Source organism: Cydia pomonella, chromosome 13 (assembly GCF_033807575.1).
Source record: "Cydia pomonella isolate Wapato2018A chromosome 13, ilCydPomo1, whole genome shotgun sequence".
Taxonomy (NCBI): Eukaryota; Metazoa; Arthropoda; class Insecta; order Lepidoptera; family Tortricidae; genus Cydia; species Cydia pomonella.
In genome coordinates this window covers 288,076-313,128 of record NC_084715.1, presented here as the reverse complement: position 1 = coordinate 313,128, position 25,053 = coordinate 288,076, and the positions used below count along the sequence as shown (strand labels likewise).

Genomic DNA, 25,053 nt, shown 5'->3' with positions numbered 1-25,053 from the left:
GTCTTTTAACGGAACCGTGCGCGTTGGAGGTTGGAGGGTCTGCCATCTTGTGGCCTGAATCGGAACCATAAACATGTACATTTACACGTCACGTGTTTTCTTGTGCGTAGTAGGTTCTGCCATCTTTTGGGCTACACCGGAACAATAAACATCACATATACGCCTCGCGCCAAAAATCTGACGGCTCCTGTGCTGCTTCCTACAGTTCATGCACGCTCCCTATAACATTAATGAAGTATTGGAAATTTAGAAAATAGTAAAATATTAGTTTTTAATTTGTGATTTTATTGAACACGTGAATAATTTTTATATTATTATTTAGATGTTGGTATTAATCAAAATCCGCTTAATGATCATTTCACTGATTGTAATTTTGACATGTAATGTATGTGTACATTATTAATAAATATGAATACGAATATCCTCGCTCAGCGCAGCTCTAGTGGACAATATAATCCCATCAAAAACAATACTTGTCAAAAAAACCAAAACCAAGTCTCGCAACTCAGTTCTGCGGTAAAAAGTTGTGAGATCCATGTAATACCAAGTCGGTTATTAATTTATTCAGTCTCTACTTAAGCGACTTTCTGTCTTAATACGTCCAGTCTCTAAGACCACGATCGTGGTCCATAACAATTGAAAATCAATTGTGTCTGGAATCTCCGTACTCGAAGCATTAAGTTGTTACGTAATAATTAACAGCATCTTATAGTGACGCATATCAATATTAAAATTCTTTAATGTTTTATATAAATATATTGAGACTTGGCTTATATTGAGATATAACTAATATTATACTGTCTATATTTCATACACATATCTTGGTACGCATCCTCGCAAATCTCTGGTGGAAAGGCAGCCTTTAGGAAGTTTATAAAAGGTAAAATGGTATAGGAAGAGGTTGAACAAACAAACACGCATCAGGTAAAAGATTGTATTGAATACATTAACTCATGGCACCACATGAAGGCACATCCGAATTGTTCTCGTATATACATATATGTCGCGGCGACCCCACACCGCCATGTGTTGAACCTTGTTTTATATCCCAGATGTTGAAATACGTTCAAACCTACTGTATATACACATGTACAGTCGCCATCAGGTATACCGGAGCTGCCTAGATGCTCAAAATTATCTGAGCATTATGATAAAGGTTTCGTTTAGATATTAGTGAACACTCTGGCCGCTCCGATGTATGTATTTGGTGGAGAGTTGGCCAATCGAACTGTTATTTCAGTATCTGGAATATACTACCAATTTTAACAATAAAACTCCTTTAGTGTTTGTTAACATTTGACAAGCTGCAAAGGCTTACACTCAAAATCAGTTTAAACGATTCACTCTGTATGGAAATTTACAGGCGATCCTTTTTCTTTCCTCTTAAATTTCACAATCTGAAAATTCTGGATCGAAACAATCATTAAGTAATATAAGACTAGGATATCGTTGTAAACCTTTCAACCGCCACTTCTATTTTTTATAACACGCAGTAGTAAACTTTATAACAAAGTGTTAAGGTTCATTTTATACTCCTTTCTGTGGCGGCCAAAGGGAAAAATAAATATTCGTGGTATTTTGTGCGTTTCCTTTAAGTAGACGCTATTGCGTTCAAAACAGTAAATAAGCTATTTACATAATATTAAATATAACTAAGCAATGACTTAATTATAAAGAAAATAATTAATTACAATTAAATCAATAAAAAACATCCAAAAATATAATTGCCCTCGATTAACTCATCGGAAATCATTGTCCTCATAAAAGCTTTTAATGGTAAAATCATAATTAAATTCATAATAAAAACATTTATAAGTAGCTAGCATAACCATTTGCGCGACTCGGCCTTACCTTTCAGAAGTATTAGTTGTGCTAGCTTCAAGGGGCCGTGTTTTGAAATACATTTTGTAATTTTATAATTATAACATAATGTATAAAATTAATTTCTCGGTTGTCATGTTACGAGTTATTACTTAACACATGAAATAGCCCCAGGACGGCTTAAATTAATAAACCGACTAAAAAGGAAGGTAGCAGACTATAGTACATTACGATACAAGTGCGAAAAATAGGAAATTCGAAACGAGTGGCGATAAATTAAAACACGACCGAAGGGAGTGTTTTAAATCGACACGAGTTGCGAATTACCTATTCGCACATGTATCGTACAACGTTTTACAGTACATATGGCCCTTTAAATGTTCGACACAGTAACGTAATATGCTACTTCTCGCACTAGTGCTATAAAGTAGCCCCATATGTACTGTAAATATTATTTTTATCACTCGAATAAATTATTGGTACTTATAAATTACTTTACAATTCGTATCACTATGGCTTAAAATACAGTCATCGTTCATTTTGTTATGCACATAAGGGCATCACGGAAATAAAATAGATCGAATGATATCTAGAATTGAAATAGAATACTAACAGCAGTTTGAAAAAAGAAAATTATTTGTTTCAGACATATTTGTGTTAAAATATTTTTGTTCTGTATAGGAATATGGATATTTTATTTTCGTCATTATCCCCAAGAGTGGTGCAAGATTCATTGGGTGATATTTCTTCAGCCTTCTTAAATTATTCTTAAATTAAATGTCATCTCACAGAAAATTGGGTTCGATTTTAGATTTCATTACTCTTTATTGATGGTGATTTTTATTATTTGGCCCGCAGGTAGGAAATGGTTTCGACCAGACGTATTTTTCAGTAAGACTGTTTCCACGAGATCCGGGACCGTCTAAAAGCTTTTTCGTCGTTTTGTAACTTTTGCGTTTGTACATATATTCCGCTTACAAAGGGTCGGTAGAGCAGAAGGAGCGCCTATTGACTGTCTGAGCGAAATGTACGCCCTGGCGGACGCAGCGCGACTTGCCGCCCAGCGTGCAGCGGGTCGTCGCGCCGCTCTCCACCTGCACGGGCAGCGCGGACCTGTGTCTACGCCCTGGCGGACGCGGGATGGTAGGTGATGACGTTGTGCGCGTGCGTGAAGGGCGGCGCGGGCGCGGCGGGGGAGGCGGGCAGCTGCAGCGCGCGCGACTTGCCGCCCAGCGTGCAGCGGGTCGTCGCGCCGCTCTCCACCTCCACGGGTAATTCAGACCCGGTGAGCCTGAAAATAAATTATTTCAATTTTTTCAACGTTTCAGAACTCGGACCACCGTCCATTGATCATGATCATCATATAATTTCATCATATAATCAAAATTCTGCCCTATACGACGGCGCATTGATAAGTTGCAGCCGATATGCACATAGCTTTTTTTTAACAAATACCGGGGCAATATTTTGAAAACTTATTCAGGCGAATTGTTAACAATCTCTGCTATCTCCTTAGGTAGTAATCAACGGCCTTTTAATATAATAAATTAAAAGTCTCTTATTACACAATACAACACAGTTTTCATTTGAGTTCCCGTTTTTCCTTTTAAAACCTAAAACTGTAAGACAACTTCCAAAAATGGAAAACCTACTCACTTCAAACTTCAATATTTTTTTGAAAAACAAATAAACATTAACTTTTTTTTAATTAATAAAAATACTGACCTGAGAAAGATTGCTAATTACGATACAAATGAAATTTTTATCATTATTTTGAAACTTAATTACCGTTTCGGTTTTTTTATGAAGTTTATATGAATAAACTACATTACTTACGTCAAATCGACTTCACATGTTAACTATAAACGACATTTCATGGCATACACGTCACACATTTCGTATACCGACTATAATTGCGTTTTCAGTATGGGCTCGTACTCAACTATAAGATTAATTTCGATACGCTGTAGTCAACTATAAATTATATAGAGTATGGCGGCACGTGATTGACCAATAGGCGGGTCCACACAGAGCGAGTATACGCCCGAGGCATTTTCCTCGTGCACAAGACTGCCAATATAGCGTTGCCTCGGCCGAGGCAAAACGCACGTTTTCCTCGGGCGAGCGCGACCTTGGCCGAGCCGCTCGGTGTCTGTTTGTCGGCATGCTCAAAGGCGCCTCAGTCGTTTGCGCGCTGGTCGGGACGTGTTTATTTGGTGAATATGAATAAAGACCAATGTTGCAAATTAATATACTTTTACGTAGCAAATACATATAATGTGCGTTACACACAGTGTTTGATATGTGGAGGCGAAATAAAAACAAAATTGTGTTGCTCTGAAAAGAGAATAGGTTTTTATATTAACAATCACTTATACCTAGCTTAACACATTGATTACAGTGGAACTTGACTAAATATCTTAGGTACTCACCTGAAAAGAGAAAAAACATTAAAGCTATTATTCCACCAAGTATTTATTTCTAATTTTCTATTAAATTATAATTCTTATATGCGATCGTTACAATGCACTCTTTATAAACTTCGTCTGACATTCTGACGTTTACTCTGTCAACTGTCATCTGTCATTGACTGCCACAGATTAAGTCCAAACTGAGGAATGAAGGTAACAATGCTTCATTTACATACATGATATGGTATGCTAGAGATCCCAACTATATGAAAAGGGGAATAAGAGAGGATTGATGTTTCATTTGATTGTAAATTTAATAAATAGACGGAGACTGGTGTACAAGTCTTCCATCGTTAAATATCGCTGCTTGGGAAGCGCCATCTCCCTGAAAGTGATACCTTTCTTCAATTTGTGTTTGCCATTTAAGTTTTACGTGCAATTGTCCTTTTTTAAAATGCGTTCAAAATTCGTCTTACTCCATTTTCTAACCTCTAAAGAGCCGATTTGCGTATCGTGATTGATTATAGATTTATTGCACCCAAAATCTCCTGCAAGTTAGTTAGTTTTCGTTTTGTCTTTTGGATTGCTTTGAAAAGAAAAATAAATCATACACGAGCCACGGCAGTGAATATGTGCAGCACCATTCTGACCAGCTGACTGAGGGACGCCATTTTTCCGAGCAAATTAGCTCGGCTGAGGCAAAAGTTACACGAGCACGCGGCCGCGCGGGGCCCATCGTTTGCCGCGCGATTAGATTTTCTCGCGAGGTTGCTCGCTCTGTGTGGATGTGGACCCGCCTAATCACGTGCCGCCACGCCTCTTAGAAAACACTAAACGGGCGCGGGGCGTGGGAACGCCGCGCGTTTATGTCCTTTTCATCACACTTGCTCGAAAAAGATCTTATTTCATGCAGGTGTGCTGAAGGACAAAGGCCTATTTTATTTCCTCAGAAGTTTCCCTAGGGAGTTATAGCTTTTTTCTTTAATTATGTCACTTATTCATACAAACCAAGTAGCATAAATGAGTTTTACTTTTAAAATACTGGCGTTTCAAATGTAATATTTTTGTTTATGTTTAAAATTATTTAATTTGATTAATTTAACAGCCGTTTAAACTATTTTTACATAATTTTCAATCGTGGTTGAATGCCGAATAGGTCTGTGCCTTCGATACCTCACCTGCCAAGAAATTACAAAATGGCGGACGAATGTTTGATGTCACCGTATTTAAGAATTATTTCGCTTAAAATTTTGTTTTTTCTTCGCAAGTGTGATTAAAAACATTGTGTGTATCTCCGGGGGTAAAAATATTGCAAACTCGGGTCTTTAATTCCCTCCAGCTTGCGGCTGTCGGGAATTACCACCCTCGTATCCAAAATTTCACTTACCCCCCTCGTAACTATTGTACTACTTTTTTTGTCTACTGAGATAATTACCAATTTTCATAAATTATTTAGGTTTTATAGTAAAAAAGTATTATTTAAGATGACTCGTAGAAAAAGTATTGTATACATGTAGTGTGGAGTATGTTCCCCTCTCACGTTACTCACTATATATAAGCATGTAACCGACTTAATTAAGTAGTATTATATTATAATTAACATCATACAGACAACAACGTGTATTTCCCACATCACATGGCGACCCTTTTGAAAAAATATACCTCGACATTGTAGGTCCAATAAATAAAGATGACGATAACTTTACGTACAAATTCACTCTTCAGTGTGACCTTACCAAAACACAGAAGTATACCCATTACGGTCCAAGGACGCAGTCACGATCGCGAAGGCGTTCGTCGAAAACTTTGTGCTAAGGTATGGTATTCCCCGGGGGATAGCGACGGACCGCGCCAGCGAGTTCATTGCGAGCACCATGACGGAGGTATGTAAATTGTTTCAAATTAATCACATAACATTCACCGCCTACCACCACGAGAGCAGTTAGTTAGTGCTTCTGGGCATTTTCCGCAACTCGACAAACCATTCTGCCTATTTTGCGTGAAAACGAGGTAGCGCTACTCTAACCACCCCAGCTCCTCCACGAAGCCTAGCAGTGTTTTCAGGTTGCTAACTGCCTCCTTTAGTGTGCACGGAGTCCCTAGGTATTTGCTCTTGTATACTTCTACCTGTTTGCAGTCTAGAAGAATGTGTTTTGTTGTTTCCTCTTCTTCCATGCACGCTCTGCACATGGGGCTGTCTGTTTTGCCACCACGAGAGCATCGGAGCGCTTGAAAATTCACACAAAACTATGGGTGCGTATCTTAGAATACATACCGAAAATCATACATCCTCATGGAGCACGTGGTTACCATACTGGTGCTTTGCGTACAATATGGTTGTTTCCAATTTTTTGAAACGCTTGTATTACGTTCTATATTAACTAAAAGTTGCCCTGAAATTCAACTTTTATACTAAAAACGGCTTTAAATATGTTAAATTAACAAAATATATCTTGACAGATGCTTTCGCGCCCAAAACGCACTTTGAAAATTGTGTGACGTCACAGTTTACGGTTTGACACATAACTACATACACACGTAGAAGATACAAACTGTCAACTGACATTTGTCATTTGTTGTTTATCGCCTAACTGTCAACAGTGTCAATCCGAGAGTTGTGACGTCATCAGAATCTTCAATGACGTTTCGAGTTTGGTCACGTGACGTGTGCCAAAAGATATTTTAAATTCAATATTTACAAAAATATGGTCATTACAGGTCCCCTAAAAGTAGTTTAACATGTTCTTATAATCCAAAAGAATTTATTGGGATACAATTCTGCCCTAAGATTTGTAGATGGAAACAACCCTATTGCAGTGTACACTCGGAGACTAAGTGCACACCGCACGAGCTGGTATTTAGTAAGCTGTGTAACATACCTACAAATCTTACAACCTCTATTGAACCATTGTATAATTACGATAGCTACCCGTTAGAGTTGAGGTATCGCTTACAATTGAGTCGGCGAGATGCTAAAGATAATCTAGATAAAAGTAAGCTAATTAGGAAACAATATTACGATAGGCAAATTAACCCTGCATCTTATTGCACGGGTGATTTCGTTTTGTTAAGAAATCCGTTAAACGACAAGACACAAAGTGTATACTTAGGTCCTTATCCTGTTTTAAGTGATCTAGGCGCAAATGTAAAGATAAAAATAAATACGAAGGATGAAATTGTTCACAAAAACCGTACAAAATTGTTTAAAACCTAAATTAGATTTCCAAATGCATAGCTATAATTGAGTTACGTACCTAAGGCTTAGTCATACGATTAACTTACGTGCTTGTTTACATTGTGTCACGAGCATTCATTGACAAACTGACAACTTGTTGTATGTTTGGTTACTTATATTTAGTTAGTAATTAGTACCTACCTATTTAAGGTTAAATAATCCTTTATTTTCGAAAAAAAAAAGTATTACTGTAATTTTTTTTTCTATTAATTGCGGAGATGTAATGTGGAGTGTGTTCCCCTCTCGCGTTATTTACTATATAAGCATGTAGCAGACTTAATTAAGTAGTATTATAATAAACATCATACAGACAATAACGTGTGTTTACGTTACACATCTCATACAATAGTGATATAATCAAGATTTTCTATCTCGTACCTTCCTTAGGCAACTCAGCAAGCTGCGTTGCCTAAATACGGTGCTCGACTGAATAGTTCTCTATTATATCACGATTGTATAAAATACTACAGTATAACTAGCAACGGTATAAAAGAAAACTCACATGTGATACCGGTTGGCGAGCACTCCAACTAGCTCGCCAACAAGCTCGAAGTCGGAGGCCAGGCCGATGACGAGGTCGTTCTTCGCGTGGGGCACGCTGATCACCACCAGCTGCGCGTCCGAGCTCATCACGCGGACTGCTCCCACCTGAATAGTAAACGATATCGCATGAGCTGCGATCACAAACAATGAGCCATTTAGGTATAGGCACATGTGGTAAATAAATAATTTCTTTGAGGTACACCTTAATTAACTGAAGAGTCTTGTCTTACCTCAGTAATGGGCGAAGGTTTCTTCAACACTTTGAGCATCTAATTTGTAACCGCTGTGGTCCGTGATGAGTAAGCATCTCTTAGGAAGCTTTATACATGAATTACATACATACAAGAATTTAATACATGCGGTCCAAAAACACTGCCTCGGGGTACTATTAAATCTTACCTTACCTTAGTGATAGGATTAGGTTTCTTCAACGCGGTCCAAAACACTACTCTTAAATGTTGAGTTACCTCAGTGATAGGCGTAGGTTTCTTCAACACTTTGAAGGTGTTGGCATCGAGTTTGTAAATGCTATGGTCCGTGACGAGCAGGCACCGGTCGGCCAGCTTGTTGTGGCGGTTGAACTTGTGCACGCGGCACGAGAACAGCGCCGCGCCGGCCTGCTGCGCCTTCTGCAGGGCCGCCAGGGCTGACCGGTACACGGCTGGATAACGAAACAAATTTGCTTTAATAGCTATTGAAAAATTGGTTAAAAGTCCTAGAAAGGTGAAAATGTTTCAAATACAAAATTAAAGACTTTTGCGTTAGGTAACCAAAGTATGAAAATGTTAGCGTAAACATTTGGCATATAAGATTGATAGTATTTCTTGCTTTAAAATATAACTTTTTGTTACTCTTGCACCACACCATATTAACGAGTTTTAGGTATATAAATAGGACGTCTTAACTGCTTCATTTTAGTGGACACATTTTTTCTCTCTCTCTCTCTCTCTCTCCGCCGGCTCCGCAGAGCGCTGGCGGCGCAGATCTTCATCTCGAGCTGTGCCCTCGGTATTGAGGATCAAGTAGACTCACCAGCTTTAGGGTTGTACTTGTCATCAGCCAGGTAATCCCCTAGCCACTGCCGCCCAGCGCCCCAGTCTCTCCGCCGGCTCCGCAGAGCGCTGGCGGCGCAGATCTTCATCTCGAGCTGTGCCCTCGGTATTGAGGATCAAGTAGACTCACCAGCTTTAGGGTTGTACTTGTCATCAGCCAGGTAATCCCCTAGCCACTGCCGCCCAGCGCCCCAGTCTCTCCGCCGGCTCCGCAGAGCGCTGGCGGCGCAGATCTTCATCTCGAGCTGTGCCCTCGGTATTGAGGATCAAGTAGACTCACCAGCTTTAGGGTTGTACTTGTCATCAGCTAGGTAATCCCCTAGCCACTGCCGCCCAGCGCCCCAGTCTCTCCGCCGGCTCCGCAGAGCGCTGGCGGCGCAGATCTTCATCTCGAGCTGTGCCCTCGGTATTGAGGATCAAGTAGACTCACCAGCTTTAGGGTTGTACTTGTCATCAGCCAGGTAATCCCCTAGCCACTGCCGCCCAGCGCCCCAGTCTCTCCGCCGGCTCCGCAGAGCGCTGGCGGCGCAGATCTTCATCTCGAGCTGTGCCCTCGGTATTGAGGATCAAGTAGACTCACCAGCTTTAGGGTTGTACTTGTCATCAGCCAGGTAATCCCCTAGCCACTGCCGCCCAGCGCCCCAGTCTCTCCGCCGGCTCCGCAGAGCGCTGGCGGCGCAGATCTTCATCTTGAGCTGCGGCCACTGTGCCCGCGGGATCGGCTTGAGGGTCAGGTAGGCCCTCCAGCGGCGATAGGCGGCCTGGAATTATATATTACTTCAGCATGCAATAGTTGTCACAATTTAAAACGTGTATTGCCGACGCGAAACGTGTATTGATTGAAACAACAACTTAACACGCGATTGAAAAAATGCAATCTTTCATAGGATGACACCTGTAAACTGTCAGATAACTAATGTTTCCCATACTTGTCGGGATGGCGCCACAGTCATGCACGGAACGAATAAAATGAAAAAAAACTCAAGAGTCGAATGGCAGTTCAAATTCAAACTGAAAGCAGACTCATAAATTGGAATACCTAACGTGATGGAGATCAAATATGTGACTTTCCCATGGTGAATGTTTGAAGAAAGAGAAGTTTTCGAAATACCTGTATGAGGGTGGTGTTGACCCGCCGCGGCGCCGGCGGCCAGGCGCTGACGACGCGGCGGTGGCGCTGCAGCTCGCGCTGCACGGCCGCGATGTAGCGCCGGTAGCAGTAGCGTCTGGAAAATATTGGATTCCATTACTTTCATTAGCATACATAAATAAGTAGATATTCGGACAGAGTCAAAAACTTGGTAGCTTATTTGAATTCTTGAACTTCAATATTGTTGAATGAGTGTTGTCAAAGGTGGTCAAAAAAATGTACCAACCCTTGAAATTATTTTGATAAACAATTCAAATAGTATTGATATGTGGCGACATATCACATAAATATTCCCCATACAACTTATCAATACAAGCAATTTTGTGGCATGTACCAGGTCAACAATCTTCATGTTTTGGAAGCAGGTGTTGTCATGTGCCTCACGATGACACCGCTCCACCTATCGCGAGCAACGTACTTCTCTCCCGAGTAGGAACAAAAACATTTAACGATGAATATATTTGAATATAAATAGAGTATACTAACTTCCAGGCGTTGTATATGGTGAGCGCCGCCTTCATCTTCTTGTAGCGCATGCGCGCCAGGGTGCCGCGCCACAGCTTCTGCAGCAGCACCACGATGGAGGGGATGAGCGCGGCGCGCGCGGCCTCCAGCCCGTGGAGGGTTCTCGCGCTCCTGCCAATCAAAGTAAACATCGTACTTATCGTAACAGTAATAAACCATCCTATCTAGTAGTCTGTGCGCAAGGAGAAGAGTCGTAGGACTTGACGCCGTGCTATTTTATGGTTTCTGTTATACTGACAACACTGTCACAAAATTATAGTACGACAAATTATAGTAAGATCATGATATTATATATTGATATTCCGTAAATAACAGCAAGACCATTTACGGAATTAGCTTATATTTAAGAGCTAGATTCAAATGTATCCTTTAATATCTAAAATTTAAATTTCTTGCAGCATTCTCAAGCACTCTCACACTTCGGTCTTCGTAACAGAATATATAATTGTTGCTTTACAGACGACAGAGGCCGAATATATGTGTACTGACCTTATGAAGAGCTTCGTATGTCCGTACTGCACATCGCTGACCTGCAGATCCTTGAGCAGCACCATGACGGCGTCCTTGTCTGTGGAGCCACGGAAGTTGGGCCACGTGTACTGCGACAGCATCTTGTAGCGCTTGAGGAAGCGGTCGTAGCGCTGGCGCGACGCGAAGCCGGCGCGGCGCACGCGCACGTTCTCCACCAGCCCCAGGTACGCCACCTGGTGGCGCACCTGCCGACACAAACTTCACTATCACCATCCTATAACATTTCACTTGAACACGATCTCCGTTTAGACTGATCTGATGTTTCATTGGATATCAATTCGAACCATTGACAATTTATTGCGATAGACGAATCATACCAAACAATGAAATTGTCGCAATCGCAACCTGTAATAAATAGAATCAGGCGTTACTTTGCGGAAATCCATGCTAATTAAAACAAGAAATATTACTTTGCTAATCCGCGAGAAAATAACGTGCTAGTCAATCAGTGTATAAACATATCACCATTATTACGAATTTTTCCATCTCACTCACGCATGCACAGTAGGGAGACTGGTCAAGGTATAAATATGGCCGACCATTCTAGCTAGACGGCTCTTTCAGTTGTCGGGTGTCAGACCGTCAACTTCTGCCGCATCTCCTGAGGATGCCACGTAGAGGCGAAACACGCATCGAGTTTTGTACTTTTGGTGGTGGGTTGTTATATTTATTTGCGTAATTATTTCTGCGGTGGGAGGGCGGGAACATTCATTGCATGTAAAAATACGCAAGTAAGTATAACGGGTTAGCACTGATTGACTAGCACATTATTTTCTCGCGGATTAGCAAAGTAATATTTCCTGTTTTAATCACAACCTGTACCACGCGACGAAAACGTCGTAAGCGCCGTAAAAAATTCTCGGCGCTTAGAGCTTGTGCACAAATGACGCGAGGTTTTTTCTGCTTCTTTTTTACCCAGCGAAGCGGTCGAGGTCGATGAGGGGCACGGCAGACCTGTTACTATTAATAACATAACGTACCAGCTGGTCGTCCCAGGCGTTGGGCGACTGCACGGGGTTGGGCTTGACGCAGCGCACGTAGAACGGCTCCTTGCTCTGCAGGCCGGCCACCAGCGCCGCCATGGAGTTGATGAGAGGCTCGGTAGACCTGTTACTACGTACCAGCTGGTCGTCCCAGGCGTTGGGCGACTGCACGGGGTTGGGCTTGACGCAGCGCACGTAGAACGGCTCCTTGCTCTGCAGGCCGGCCACCAGCGCCGCCATGGAGTTGATGAGAGGCTCGGTAGACCTGTTACTACGTACCAGCTGGTCGTCCCAGGCGTTGGGCGACTGCACGGGGTTGGGCTTGACGCAGCGCACGTAGAACGGCTCCTTGCTCTGCAGGCCGGCCACCAGCGCCGCCATGGAGTTGATGAGAGGCTCGGTAGACCTGTTACTACGTACCAGCTGGTCGTCCCAGGCGTTGGGCGACTGCACGGGGTTGGGCTTGACGCAGCGCACGTAGAACGGCTCCTTGCTCTGCAGGCCGGCCACCAGCGCCGCCATGGAGTTGATGAGAGGCTCGGTAGACCTGTTACTACGTACCAGCTGGTCGTCCCAGGCGTTGGGCGACTGCACGGGGTTGGGCTTGACGCAGCGCACGTAGAACGGCTCCTTGCTCTGCAGGCCGGCCACCAGCGCCGCCATGGAGTTGATGAGAGGCTCGGTAGACCTGTTACTACGTACCAGCTGGTCGTCCCAGGCGTTGGGCGACTGCACGGGGTTGGGCTTGACGCAGCGCACGTAGAACGGCTCCTTGCTCTGCAGGCCGGCCACCAGCGCCGCCATGGAGTTGATGAGAGGCTCGGTAGACCTGTTACTACGTACCAGCTGGTCGTCCCAGGCGTTGGGCGACTGCACGGGGTTGGGCTTGACGCAGCGCACGTAGAACGGCTCCTTGCTCTGCAGGCCGGCCACCAGCGCCGCCATGGAGTTGATGAGAGGCTCGGTAGACCTGTTACTACGTACCAGCTGGTCGTCCCAGGCGTTGGGCGACTGCACGGGGTTGGGCTTGACGCAGCGCACGTAGAACGGCTCCTTGCTCTGCAGGCCGGCCACCAGCGCCGCCATGGAGTTGATGAGAGGCTCGGTAGACCTGTTACTACGTACCAGCTGGTCGTCCCAGGCGTTGGGCGACTGCACGGGGTTGGGCTTGACGCAGCGCACGTAGAACGGCTCCTTGCTCTGCAGGCCGGCCACCAGCGCCGCCATGGAGTTGATGAGAGGCTCGGTAGACCTGTTACTACGTACCAGCTGGTCGTCCCAGGCGTTGGGCGACTGCACGGGGTTGGGCTTGACGCAGCGCACGTAGAACGGCTCCTTGCTCTGCAGGCCGGCCACCAGCGCCGCCATGGAGTTGATGAGAGGCTCGGTAGACCTGTTACTACGTACCAGCTGGTCGTCCCAGGCGTTGGGCGACTGCACGGGGTTGGGCTTGACGCAGCGCACGTAGAACGGCTCCTTGCTCTGCAGGCCGGCCACCAGCGCCGCCATGGAGTTGATGAGAGGCTCGGTAGACCTGTTACTACGTACCAGCTGGTCGTCCCAGGCGTTGGGCGACTGCACGGGGTTGGGCTTGACGCAGCGCACGTAGAACGGCTCCTTGCTCTGCAGGCCGGCCACCAGCGCCGCCATGGAGTTGATGAGAGGCTCGGTAGACCTGTTACTACGTACCAGCTGGTCGTCCCAGGCGTTGGGCGACTGCACGGGGTTGGGCTTGACGCAGCGCACGTAGAACGGCTCCTTGCTCTGCAGGCCGGCCACCAGCGCCGCCATGGAGTTGATGAGAGGCTCGGTAGACCTGTTACTACGTACCAGCTGGTCGTCCCAGGCGTTGGGCGACTGCACGGGGTTGGGCTTGACGCAGCGCACGTAGAACGGCTCCTTGCTCTGCAGGCCGGCCACCAGCGCCGCCATGGAGTTGATGAGAGGCTCGGTAGACCTGTTACTACGTACCAGCTGGTCGTCCCAGGCGTTGGGCGACTGCACGGGGTTGGGCTTGACGCAGCGCACGTAGAACGGCTCCTTGCTCTGCAGGCCGGCCACCAGCGCCGCCATGGAGTTGATGAGAGGCTCGGTAGACCTGTTACTACGTACCAGCTGGTCGTCCCAGGCGTTGGGCGACTGCACGGGGTTGGGCTTGACGCAGCGCACGTAGAACGGCTCCTTGCTCTGCAGGCCGGCCACCAGCGCCGCCATGGAGTTGATGAGAGGCTCGGTAGACCTGTTACTACGTACCAGCTGGTCGTCCCAGGCGTTGGGCGACTGCACGGGGTTGGGCTTGACGCAGCGCACGTAGAACGGCTCCTTGCTCTGCAGGCCGGCCACCAGCGCCGCCATGGAGTTGCGGAACAGCGTCGCCGCCGACGGAGGCCGCTTTGAAGTCTGAAAACAAATTGTATACTTACTCAATATGCACGAAAATACATAACATAACATAATTAAATACTTTTTTCTCAAATATATTGAGACTTGGCCATCGCCTGAAAACACGTGTAAATTCAATGGCCTGAAAACACATGTAAATTCAATTATTTAGTGCGATGGCCAAGTCTCAATATATTTATATAAAACATTAAAGAATTTTAATATTGATATGCGTCACTATAAGATGCTGTTAATTATTACGTAACAACTTAATGCTTCGAGTACGGAGATTCCAGACACAATTGATTTTCAATTGTTATGGACCACGATCGTGGTCTTAGAGACTGGACGTATTAAGACAGAAAGTCGCTTAAGTAGAGACTGAATAAATTAATAACCGACTTGTTATTACATGGATCTCACAACTTTTTACCGCAGAACAACTGAGTTGCAAGACTTGGTTTTTTTGACAAGTATTGTTTTTGATGGGATCTCATTTCTTTTTGTATTTTGTAGACAGTTCTACTTTTTTCCTTTTCGGTACCTTCTACTTTTTGTATATATGTATAAATAAAACATAAAACATCGTTACGAATAAAGCCAATATTGAAAAATTTAACTGAAGACTTGGCTGTATGGGCTTAATTTTCTTTGCGGTATTTTCTAGATTTTTTAGTTTTTCCTTGATTCATACACCAAACACTACTTATATTCCAAATTTGAAGCTTCTAGGTCTGCTAGAAGTGCTTTAGAATTTTGATGATCGGTGAGTCAGTGAGTGACAAAATTAAGAAATTTGACCCGTTATAATTCTTAAAATACTGGTTCAAATTGAATGAAATTTGAAATATACCGTGTCTTTACAATGCCTGCATGGTTACTGAAAATTCAGTCTTCTAGTTTTATCCACAACGAAGTTACAGGGGGTCGAAAATGGTCTGAATTGCTTCGAGAAAAGGATGGTACGGCCGTGTTTTTTTGCTCAATTTGGTGGGGGCACTGTCTACTAAATTGGATTGGAAAATAGTGCAAATTGTGTTTGACTGAAAATATAAGATACACGTATCTACGCTATAAAAATTAATTGTTCTAGTGAAGAACATATAAATGTTCCTGGCAAAAATACATCGTTTTCTTTCAATAATTGTCCTCACGCCAATATAAATATTAATTTATATTAAAGTACTTATAAGTATAAGTACTTTAATATAAATTAATATTTATACTTAACTAGTATGCAAATGTTTTCTTATTTCCTCGCAGTAGTCGTGAAAAGCACTATGTAATGCCTCGGCCGGAAACGCAAAGATGGACTCGAAGTATTTGAGGCCTCCATTAACGTGTCGGCCCTCAAACTCACTCGTCCATCTTTGAGCGGTTTTCCGGCCCCTCCTACAATGTACTATTTTTTTAAACGTCAAATTATGGCACGTCGTGGCATTCAACCATAAAAAACCTATAATCAAAATTCTGCCATTATGCTTTTTTTCTATTTTTTGCGTTTTTTTCTTTATTACATTATTATTACTTATCCCATTAGGACATGAAACAATTATCATCATCAACCTATTTCATTATTATTATTTCATTGCAAGTTTGAGAAAAGCACTATACAAATCTCAGCGAGAAACGGGGTTGCCGGCCGCGTAACCCTAACCGACCTCGCTACGCTCGGCCGTCTATATTTACGGGGCCTCCAAACCTTCGTTTCTCGTCGTGTATAGTAAAGCACGATTGGGCTACTTCGAATATCATTGAAACACAGTGCTTACAAGTTACTATCTTCAGATAGAAGTAAAACAACGGGATAACATTCTACTATTGAACCACACTATTTGTTTCTACTAGTTTCTATATAATTCTTCAGCAAGAAAAAGAGTTTGCCTGCTTCGTAGAAATAAACGGCCTCGGTTCGCTCACACTTTCTTTCCGAGCCTTTGTAGTAATGTACTTATATCAGGCTTCATATTTAGGTTGTTTCCTCAGTCAGATATCCACCATCCAAGTGACAGCATGAACCAACCTTCTGTATGTGCGCGCCGCCTTCAGGCCACATGTCGGCCAGCGACGCATTCGAAGAAGAATGTAGCAGCCGCTTGAGGTCTTGCCACAGGGAGTCCTTGTTCTTGTCCATGAAACCTGTGATGGCGTACGTCACGTCACCGGCGTAATGTCTAGAATATAAATAAACGGTGTGATCCTTGGAGGCCCGTGGACGCGATGTCATATCGACAAATAAGTTACCACTAAATGTCACACGACCTTTCATATAAATTATATCACGTTTTTGATATTATCTATGCCCGGGATCGAAGGTTAAAAAGATATACAAGAAAAATTGCCAAAGAAATTTCAATCAATCTCGTACTTTCGTCCATAGTGTTAACTGGCAACTCGTCAACCTTCCTGCAAAGACCTAAAGTTCACCGACGGTCACCTAAGAGTGTTGCTAGTAGTATAATAGAACATCGGGTCGGGAGTGGCCGGAGGAGAGGAGGAGAGCAGGAGCAGAGGGGAGGAGCCTCACGTGATCCTGAAGTGGACACCGTGCTGGAGCTTCTTGTCGGCGGGCGCGAGCTGGCGCGACGTGTAGTGGCGGTGCGCGCCCAGCCGCTTGTCCAGCGCTTCCAGGAGCTGGCTGTCGGATATCTGCATACAAAATATTAATAAATTAATACTTTAAAAAACACTAGAAAAACACGCTTTTTAACCATGAAACCCGATCGTATTCAAAGTCCATTACGTGACCTTTCTCACAAGTGCAAACACGACTATAATACGATATTCCATCATGGAATGCCAGTGCCTATCTTCCGGCTTCATCATCAGACCTTGAAACCTAATCGTGGTCAAAGTTCATTACAAGACTTTTTTAACAAATCCAAACACAGCTATGATACGATGTTCCACCATGAAGTTCCAGTTCATATCTTCCGGCTCCATCATCAGACCAGTTCGACGGTACCATATTATTGTATTGTCATCAGAACTACATACAGCTGCCAATTTTCATGACGCTACGATCCTTGGAAGATGATTAAATTAATTACCTTAGATTCCATTACATAGTTACATACAGGTCGACCTAATAAAATCGTGTTAAAAATGTAATAAAAATAAAAATACACGATAAAAGAAAAACGCATATTATATAACAACATAATTGAAAATGCTATAAAAATAGTTATTGCCTATAGCGTATCTTAAGTTATAATAGTTACAATTAATTAAAATACAGTATATAGCCTAACTTGGTCTCGAATAACTTTTTGATCGTAGATAGAAATGAGATATTGGCTTCAAACATACATTTTTTTTTTTCAAAATCTGTAAATATCAATAATCATTACCCAAATCCTCCTCCAATTTCCAGTCCATCAAACATATCTAATAGTTGAAAAGAAATCAACTAACCTTAGTCGGGTTAAGGCACGCCTCATCCATGACGGAGATGATGCCCTGGTGCGGCGCGTCCACCAGCTCACAGATGACTCTGTTGTTGAAGTACTGGACCGGAGTCCATTGGATGCCCTCGCGGGCGTATTCTTCCTGCTCCTGTTTTAGCACCAGTTCTGTAAAGTATCAAATCAAACAATAAGCCCTACAGGTACCAGAATGAGAAACTAGACGTGTTTGACCAGATGCCCACAAACGGCGGCCTGCATGCTAGAACAGATCCGCAGGTTTTTCCAGTCCGACTCTCGGAAAGAAAGCGTAAGACCGAATGACCTGTCACAGTCGTGTAACCATAAAAACTACACCTTGGTTCAACTGAATTTGTCTATGGTGCAGTATGACTCCCAAAGACTACTTATAGACGCTTTGTAACGCCAGGCAACGCTTTTGAGACCTTGTTACGTAGGGAACAAGCGACCTTATTAACTAGAATCTTTCCAGTAAAATGAACTAACCAATGAAGAGTTGTTGCAGCTTCTCATTGCAGTAATTAATGCAGAACTGCTCGAAACTGTTGGTGTCGAAGATCTCGAAGCCGTAGATGTCGAGTACCCCGATCAGGGTGTTCTTGTATGTGCCGGCTGGGACCTCGATCGCACGGTTTATCTATCAACGATTACACATAAAGTTAGAGAACTAAGCATATGCTTAATTGTGTGGTTGAACACTGTCTATAATTTATTAGATTATTAATAATTGTTATTCAGTTCAAGAACTTTTGAAGAAGTAAGGCTACAAAAACAGATACAACGATAGGTTGTTGGGTATTAGAAAAGATCTTTGTACTAATTTATTCTAATTCTAAAGCTACGATCACTTGAAATTGGTGCCATCGATTGGCAAAAATGTGTCGGCACCTCTATTAACGTCAAACGTCCCATGAAAATTTGTCGTCTCATTTGATATCATTTGATATTTACCAGTCGCTTTTCGGTGAAGGAAAACATCGTGAGGAAACCGGACTAATCCCAACAAGGCCTAGTTTACCCTCTGGGTTGGAAGGGCAGATGGCAGTCGCTTTCGTAAAAATTAGTGCCTACGCCAAATCTTGGGATTAGTTGTCAAGCGGACCCCAGGCTCCCATGAGCCGTGGCAAAATGCCGGGACAACGCGAGGAAGAAAAAAAAAGGCGCTGCAGACTTAGACGGACTCTATGTAAAGTAAAGGTAGTCAGCTGCAGAGAGACGTGACTTCCCCTGCATACAATCTGTCTAAGCAATCTGTACATTGCTGCATTTCTCTAAGAAGAGTTTTCGAAGGGCTAGACTATATATTCAAAGGTAAGGACTATATGAAAATTTGGTTGGAACTGAAATAATACCTACAGTGGTTGATGCCCACCGTGACCCACCTGCTGGACAATCCATGTGAAAAGACGATCATAAGCCGCCTTAGCGAGCGCCAATCTCGTATAATTGGCGTCGCTGAGTGAATGCTCCTTGGACACAAGGTCGCCGCCGGCAGATAACACGCGGCCCACCATGGCCCCACGGAGGCCTTCTTCTGTGACCCCTAGAGCGGCCACGCACTGTTTGACTGGGCCCCCAATATTTAACTGGCCGTCTTGCGTTTCGGTAAATGTTAGCTCGCCCTGGAAAACAAAGAAGACATACATGCCGTGTCATACCTTACAGCATGCGTTCCAAATATCGTCGCGAACTGACTGCGCGAAGCCACAGCTAAAGCTCAATTCGTTAGGGAATAAAGATTAATGCCCTATGATATTACTCGCCTTTTACCTCGCACTACTTTCGTCAGTGCAAACTACACTAAGACATGATACTCGTATAAATAAAGATCATAATGCACTTTCCAGCTACACTCGGCACGGATTATGCGAAGCCCAATGCATTAAAAGCCGCTATCGCTGTTCATTTAGGAATAGAGTTTGGAGTCTTAAGTTGCTCGTTCGCAGCCCAAGATCTTGGACCCCTGTACTGCTATCCCCTCACATACTCTCGTCAGAGCAAACTAAACTTAAACTTAATACGGTTAAGGTTCAAAATGCACTTACCAGCAAGATAACTCCAGCGACGATGCTCCAAATGTCGTCAAGCACAGACTGCACGAAGCCCAAGGCATTGAAGGCGCTATTCGTTAGGGAAAATAGCTTAGAATCTTGTGATGTTGCTCGCTCGGTGCCCAAGATCTTGTATTGCGCGTTCGTCGTTAGACCGAACTTCTTCGAGTGCGGGTTGTTTGTGCTCAGTAACTGGAAGACAACATAATATATTATTAACAACTCAAAACCGATAAATAAACCGATAAGCTGAAATATTTTGTATGAAATTTGCACAGAAATATATGGTCAAAAGAGTAACACACAATCGTCATCAGGGTTTGATAATTGAATATGTAAAGTTTGACGATACCTAAGTTTTTGTAGTATTTTAAAATTGGACGGTTGGGTGACGACGAACTATGTTTTTTTTATTTATTTCTAATGTAACACATGTTTGTAACACTAAATTAATTAGGGATATTGGCCGGTACTGGATAAGATTCGGGTAGCTCAGTACAGCTGTGGATCGGCGTCATAGTATAATAGAGAGCTGTCAGCTCGAACTCCACCCGAGGCGGTGGATTTGTATATTTGTCTTTATTTCAAGTTGTACTTTCATATAAGTGTTTTTAATTCTTTGCTCTGCTGTTATAATTTATAAAGAATTCGCACGCATCCTGGCTCTACATTGTTTCATCGTGTAGCACAGAAACTGCAGTTAGCGGACTGCAGCTATTTGTGCATAACTGCCGCGGCGACTGCATTGTGTCGCACGCGCGGCTGGTATTCGTAATCATGACTATGTTTTCATCTTCAACTTAATGTACAGTGAATTTGATTTCAGTACCAGTTCGTGCCTCGTCAATGTGAGATCCCTGTCTTCCGGTACAGTCATCATCAAAAGTATCGGATAGGACTATGCGTCAAACGAATCTACCATTATATAATAGCTTTATAACACCTTTACAAACAAACATAATAAAGTGTGATAGATACCTTTGAGAGGACTGTAGGGTAAATATGTTACCTAAATAGTCACCGCTCTAAGTATGGCCAAAAGATGGCAGAACCTACAACGCGCAAGGGAGCGTGTGTGCGCTGTTAGGGGGCAGCACCTGCTTTGGCGTGAAGTGTCAATGTCATGTTTAAGTTTCCGATTTAGTTCACACGATGGCAGGACCTCCAACGTGCACGGTCCCTATGAAAATGTCACATTTTGTGCCATTTTCACATTTTGTCACTGCAAAGTCAGTGCAATGCTTATTAAGACGAATCTATAGTCTGTTTTTTTTAACTATCGGGGTACTACGCCATACATTTTCTAAGAAATAAAAGAGCGTTCCATACTATTTCCTATGGGCACTAACTTCATACTTTAAAAAGCAGACTATACTCATACCTCAGTTTTATGAGTTTTAGGATAAGATTCGCTTATGTTTATAGATTACAATGAAAGTTAAATAACCCACATAATCTATACAACGAAATAATTTACATAACAAGTGCTACGTACAATCGATACTGTTAACTGACCATTCTCCAACCTTACGCCAACGACATGAGGCCTACAATTGGTCAGAGATTAGATGTCAGTATAACAATGACATCGGCTAGTAAACATGGCAGCGTGCACGCATCAATGCTGACACAATTCGACAATTGCACCAATCAGATTCAAGTGAGCTTTCTATTGAAATGTTTGGACACAAATCTAGGCAAATATCACTGATAAATATATTGACTTATTATTATGACGTATTGTTAAAATAGAAAATAAAAACAAAAAATACTTTCAGAAAATTAATTTATGCGTACAATATTCTTCTCACCAAATTCTGCAGCGTATAGATAATCTGCTAATCGCTAATCTATTCCCGGCCCACTATAACTTGGATATTTTCAAATCGAGAGTGAATATACAGCTCTTAGTTAATTATGCTTCATTCTAGATCGCATTGGCACTTACCATCAGGCGAGATTGTGGTCAAATGCTTACATCTTCCCAATAAAAATAAATGTCAGCTTAGGCAAAAATGCTTTTGTATATCAGACCGGTTATCCAGCTGTACCGGCCGCATTTCTCAACCATTCTCGTGAATTTAGTGAGCAGATTCGATAATTAATAAATTATATGGAGATTTTTGCCGATTCAGTTTTTTATAGCAGATTGGGACTGGTGAGGTCTAGAGTTCACGAAGCCCCTAGAATTTATGAAGTGTTAAGGATTTAAATAGTAAAACATATGGGATGACAAGTTTAGTTTCGACGTTAGGTGTGTTAGCTAAACTGTATTATTCTCATTTTCCAGGATATGAACTCACTGCTAAGTGTATAGAGATTAAAGTTATCGCTATCAGAGATAGTACTATCGAACTGAGTCACCTGTGTAATGTTTTTATGTTACAAATGTATATTATAGTCAAACATTATATACGTTTGTTTCGTTAAATTGTTGTGTACGTGTCTCAGCATTTTTTATTGCTGCGCTGCAGTACCGGACGTGATTTATACACTGACTAGTCCAAAACAAATAGATAAATATTTAATTATACACCAATACTCGTGCCTACACAAATGAAGATAAAAGTAGCTGCTTAGCCTATTTATTTAATTAGTACTTCGTGTCATCCATGTTGACACGCAGATTTATCACATCTAAACTTTAATAAAATGACAATACGAGTCAAGGCAAGCATCGTCGTCCCATAGGTCTTGCACATTGCCACTACATTCTGACAAGTCAAGCTACGACCTAGACGGAAGCTAGCTAGACTACGCGTAACTTACCATACCCTACAAGAGTGCCATACTTGACGTAGCAGTTGGCATGAAACCGTAGCAACATCGGGCTCTAGACGTCCATATTTACCTGATAGAAGGCGTGGAAGTTCCTCTCGCCCTGCTGCAGGCTCACAACTCTGCTTTTCTCTAACAAGTAGTTGCTGATGTGGCCGCCGACCGGGTCACCCTTGTAGTCGAAGTGGATGTCCATGTATTTTCCGAACCGGGACGAGTTGTCGTTGCGATTGGTCTTCGCGTTGCCAAATGTCTCCAGGATGGAGTTGGACTGGATGAGGACATTCTTTACTCTGGAAAAAATATTTTGTTAATGAAAGTAATTAATTGGAATATGTTTTCGAGTTATTGCCTCATTTTTAAGGCGGCTCATACTAGACCAGCGGTTGAACAAAAATGGGTTTCGATAATATTAAAGTTTTTTCTTTTTTGATATGTCATTGGGAGTATGTTAAATAATACTTTGGTAAAAAGTTAGAAATTTTAAGGTTGAGCTTTCGGTTATATTTAAATATTTTAATTTTTGCTAATAACTAAGTAAATATAGAATTAAAGTTACAGAAAACTTTAGCATATCGAATAACACTTCAATTTATGTACAATTTTCAGTTTTTAGAAATCTGGAACAGCTGCTTTCTGGTAAACGTAAAAACACGAGTTATTTTGTAAATATAGAATTAGAGTTGCTGATATTGCAAAATTACGATATTATCGATCAACTTAGTATTCTAGTAAAAAGTTAGACATGTAGACAATGTGCTTGTCTAGATATTGATTTCAGGTTAAGCAGTATAGCTAATATTGAATTAAAGTTTGTAGAGTTAATAATAATCGATCATCAACAATGATCTCAGTTACTAAACAAAAATTTAGAAATATAAAATCACGGCGACACTCATTACTGATATGTATGCATTCCTTGCTTATATAAATACGTTACGTTTCAAACGCGCGGCAAGTTTGCGCGCGCCGCGGGCTGTGGCAGGAGGCAGCGAACAACGGTAGTGGGGAGCGGGGTGCCCTTGACTGCGTCTACGGTCCATCAAAAAAATTCCTAAAGCGTGTTTTAAATTAATAGCAATAGAAAATTGTTATTTTGTTGTTACTATAATAGGTATTGCCCGCGGTTTCGTTCACGTAGAATTCGTTATCGCGTTACATGAATATTATTTATTTATTTAAACTTTATTGCACAAACAAAAAAAAAAACACAAATGGCGGACTTAATGCCAAAAGGCATTCTCTACCAGTCAACCATTGGGTCAAATAGAGACAAAAAAAACACATTCTCATACAGATGACCACCCTTCCTTGTACCATTTTAAAAGCCAGTTGCAGCTTTTCTTTCCCGATTTTTTTCAGATGTTTGGACTTGGTATTTTCCTCGCGATAGTTATTTGTTTTAAGGGGAATGTTGTTGTTAACCGCTAATGCTAATATTGATAACCGATAGTTATATAGAGATACGTTATAAGGTATATGCACCCTCATGTTATTTATTTCTGATAAGAAATAAATGTAAGACAAAATTCACAGTGATACATTTCAAGTAGGTTGCCTTGTAAGATTGCGTACGGATAGTTTTTTTGTTTGTTATTTCATCGTATGATAAGTATATCAAATGAAAGCTTATTTGAAAGTTGCCGTATTAAAAAAGTTGGTCCAGTTAATGGTCGCCTAGATTAACCGATTTTTAAATAAAATGTAGGCAACCATGGACTGGACCAACTTGTTAAAAAGGCAACCTAGTACAGTTAGTAATATAGTACCTGGGAGACCGAGCTTTGCTCGGTTATAACTATTTATTGTAATATGGTGGTGATAATCTACATAAACTTAAAAAGTAAAATGTGAATTGACAATTATTATTATTTACAATCGATTTTAACCTTACAGCACTTGTCACAGAGTAACGCCATCTATTGTCGATTTCTCTTATTACATAGGTCATTTTTTTTTACTAAATTAAACTTGTGTAAAACAATAAAAATTAAAAAATTATATATAAACTTGAACATATAAAAAAAACAAAAGTGAGTCACCGGGCGAGATTCGAACCCGTAACACTCGTTTAGCAGTCCTCGTCTTAACCCGCTGGACCAGACGGACAGTGGCCGGCAACACGAAATTAGTGACCATATTCTGCGTCGAAAGAAAAACGCATGA

At 42.2% G+C, this 25,053-nt stretch overlaps 1 protein-coding gene across 1 annotated transcript in view; it reads right to left on the bottom strand.

Moving 5' to 3' along the window:
- Positions 1-920: 920 nt before the first annotated feature.
- The window catches only part of LOC133523963 (unconventional myosin ID-like), a 70,251-nt gene continuing 46,118 nt past the window's right edge, over positions 921-25,053 (bottom strand). Inside the window, exons 4-18 of the mRNA XM_061859695.1 lie at positions 22,961-23,180; positions 20,104-20,301; positions 19,441-19,680; positions 18,545-18,695; positions 18,048-18,205; positions 17,161-17,282; positions 16,657-16,807; positions 12,249-14,651; positions 11,227-11,453; positions 10,699-10,848; positions 10,174-10,288; positions 9,643-9,823; positions 8,478-8,671; positions 7,970-8,115; positions 921-3,112 (exon numbers count right to left, since the gene is read on the bottom strand). Of these exons, the coding sequence (XP_061715679.1) occupies positions 2,941-3,112; positions 7,970-8,115; positions 8,478-8,671; positions 9,643-9,823; positions 10,174-10,288; positions 10,699-10,848; positions 11,227-11,453; positions 12,249-14,651; positions 16,657-16,807; positions 17,161-17,282; positions 18,048-18,205; positions 18,545-18,695; positions 19,441-19,680; positions 20,104-20,301; positions 22,961-23,180 (4,828 nt within the window). The 3' untranslated portion in view covers positions 921-2,940. The remainder of the gene's footprint in view (positions 3,113-7,969; positions 8,116-8,477; positions 8,672-9,642; positions 9,824-10,173; positions 10,289-10,698; positions 10,849-11,226; positions 11,454-12,248; positions 14,652-16,656; positions 16,808-17,160; positions 17,283-18,047; positions 18,206-18,544; positions 18,696-19,440; positions 19,681-20,103; positions 20,302-22,960; positions 23,181-25,053) is intronic.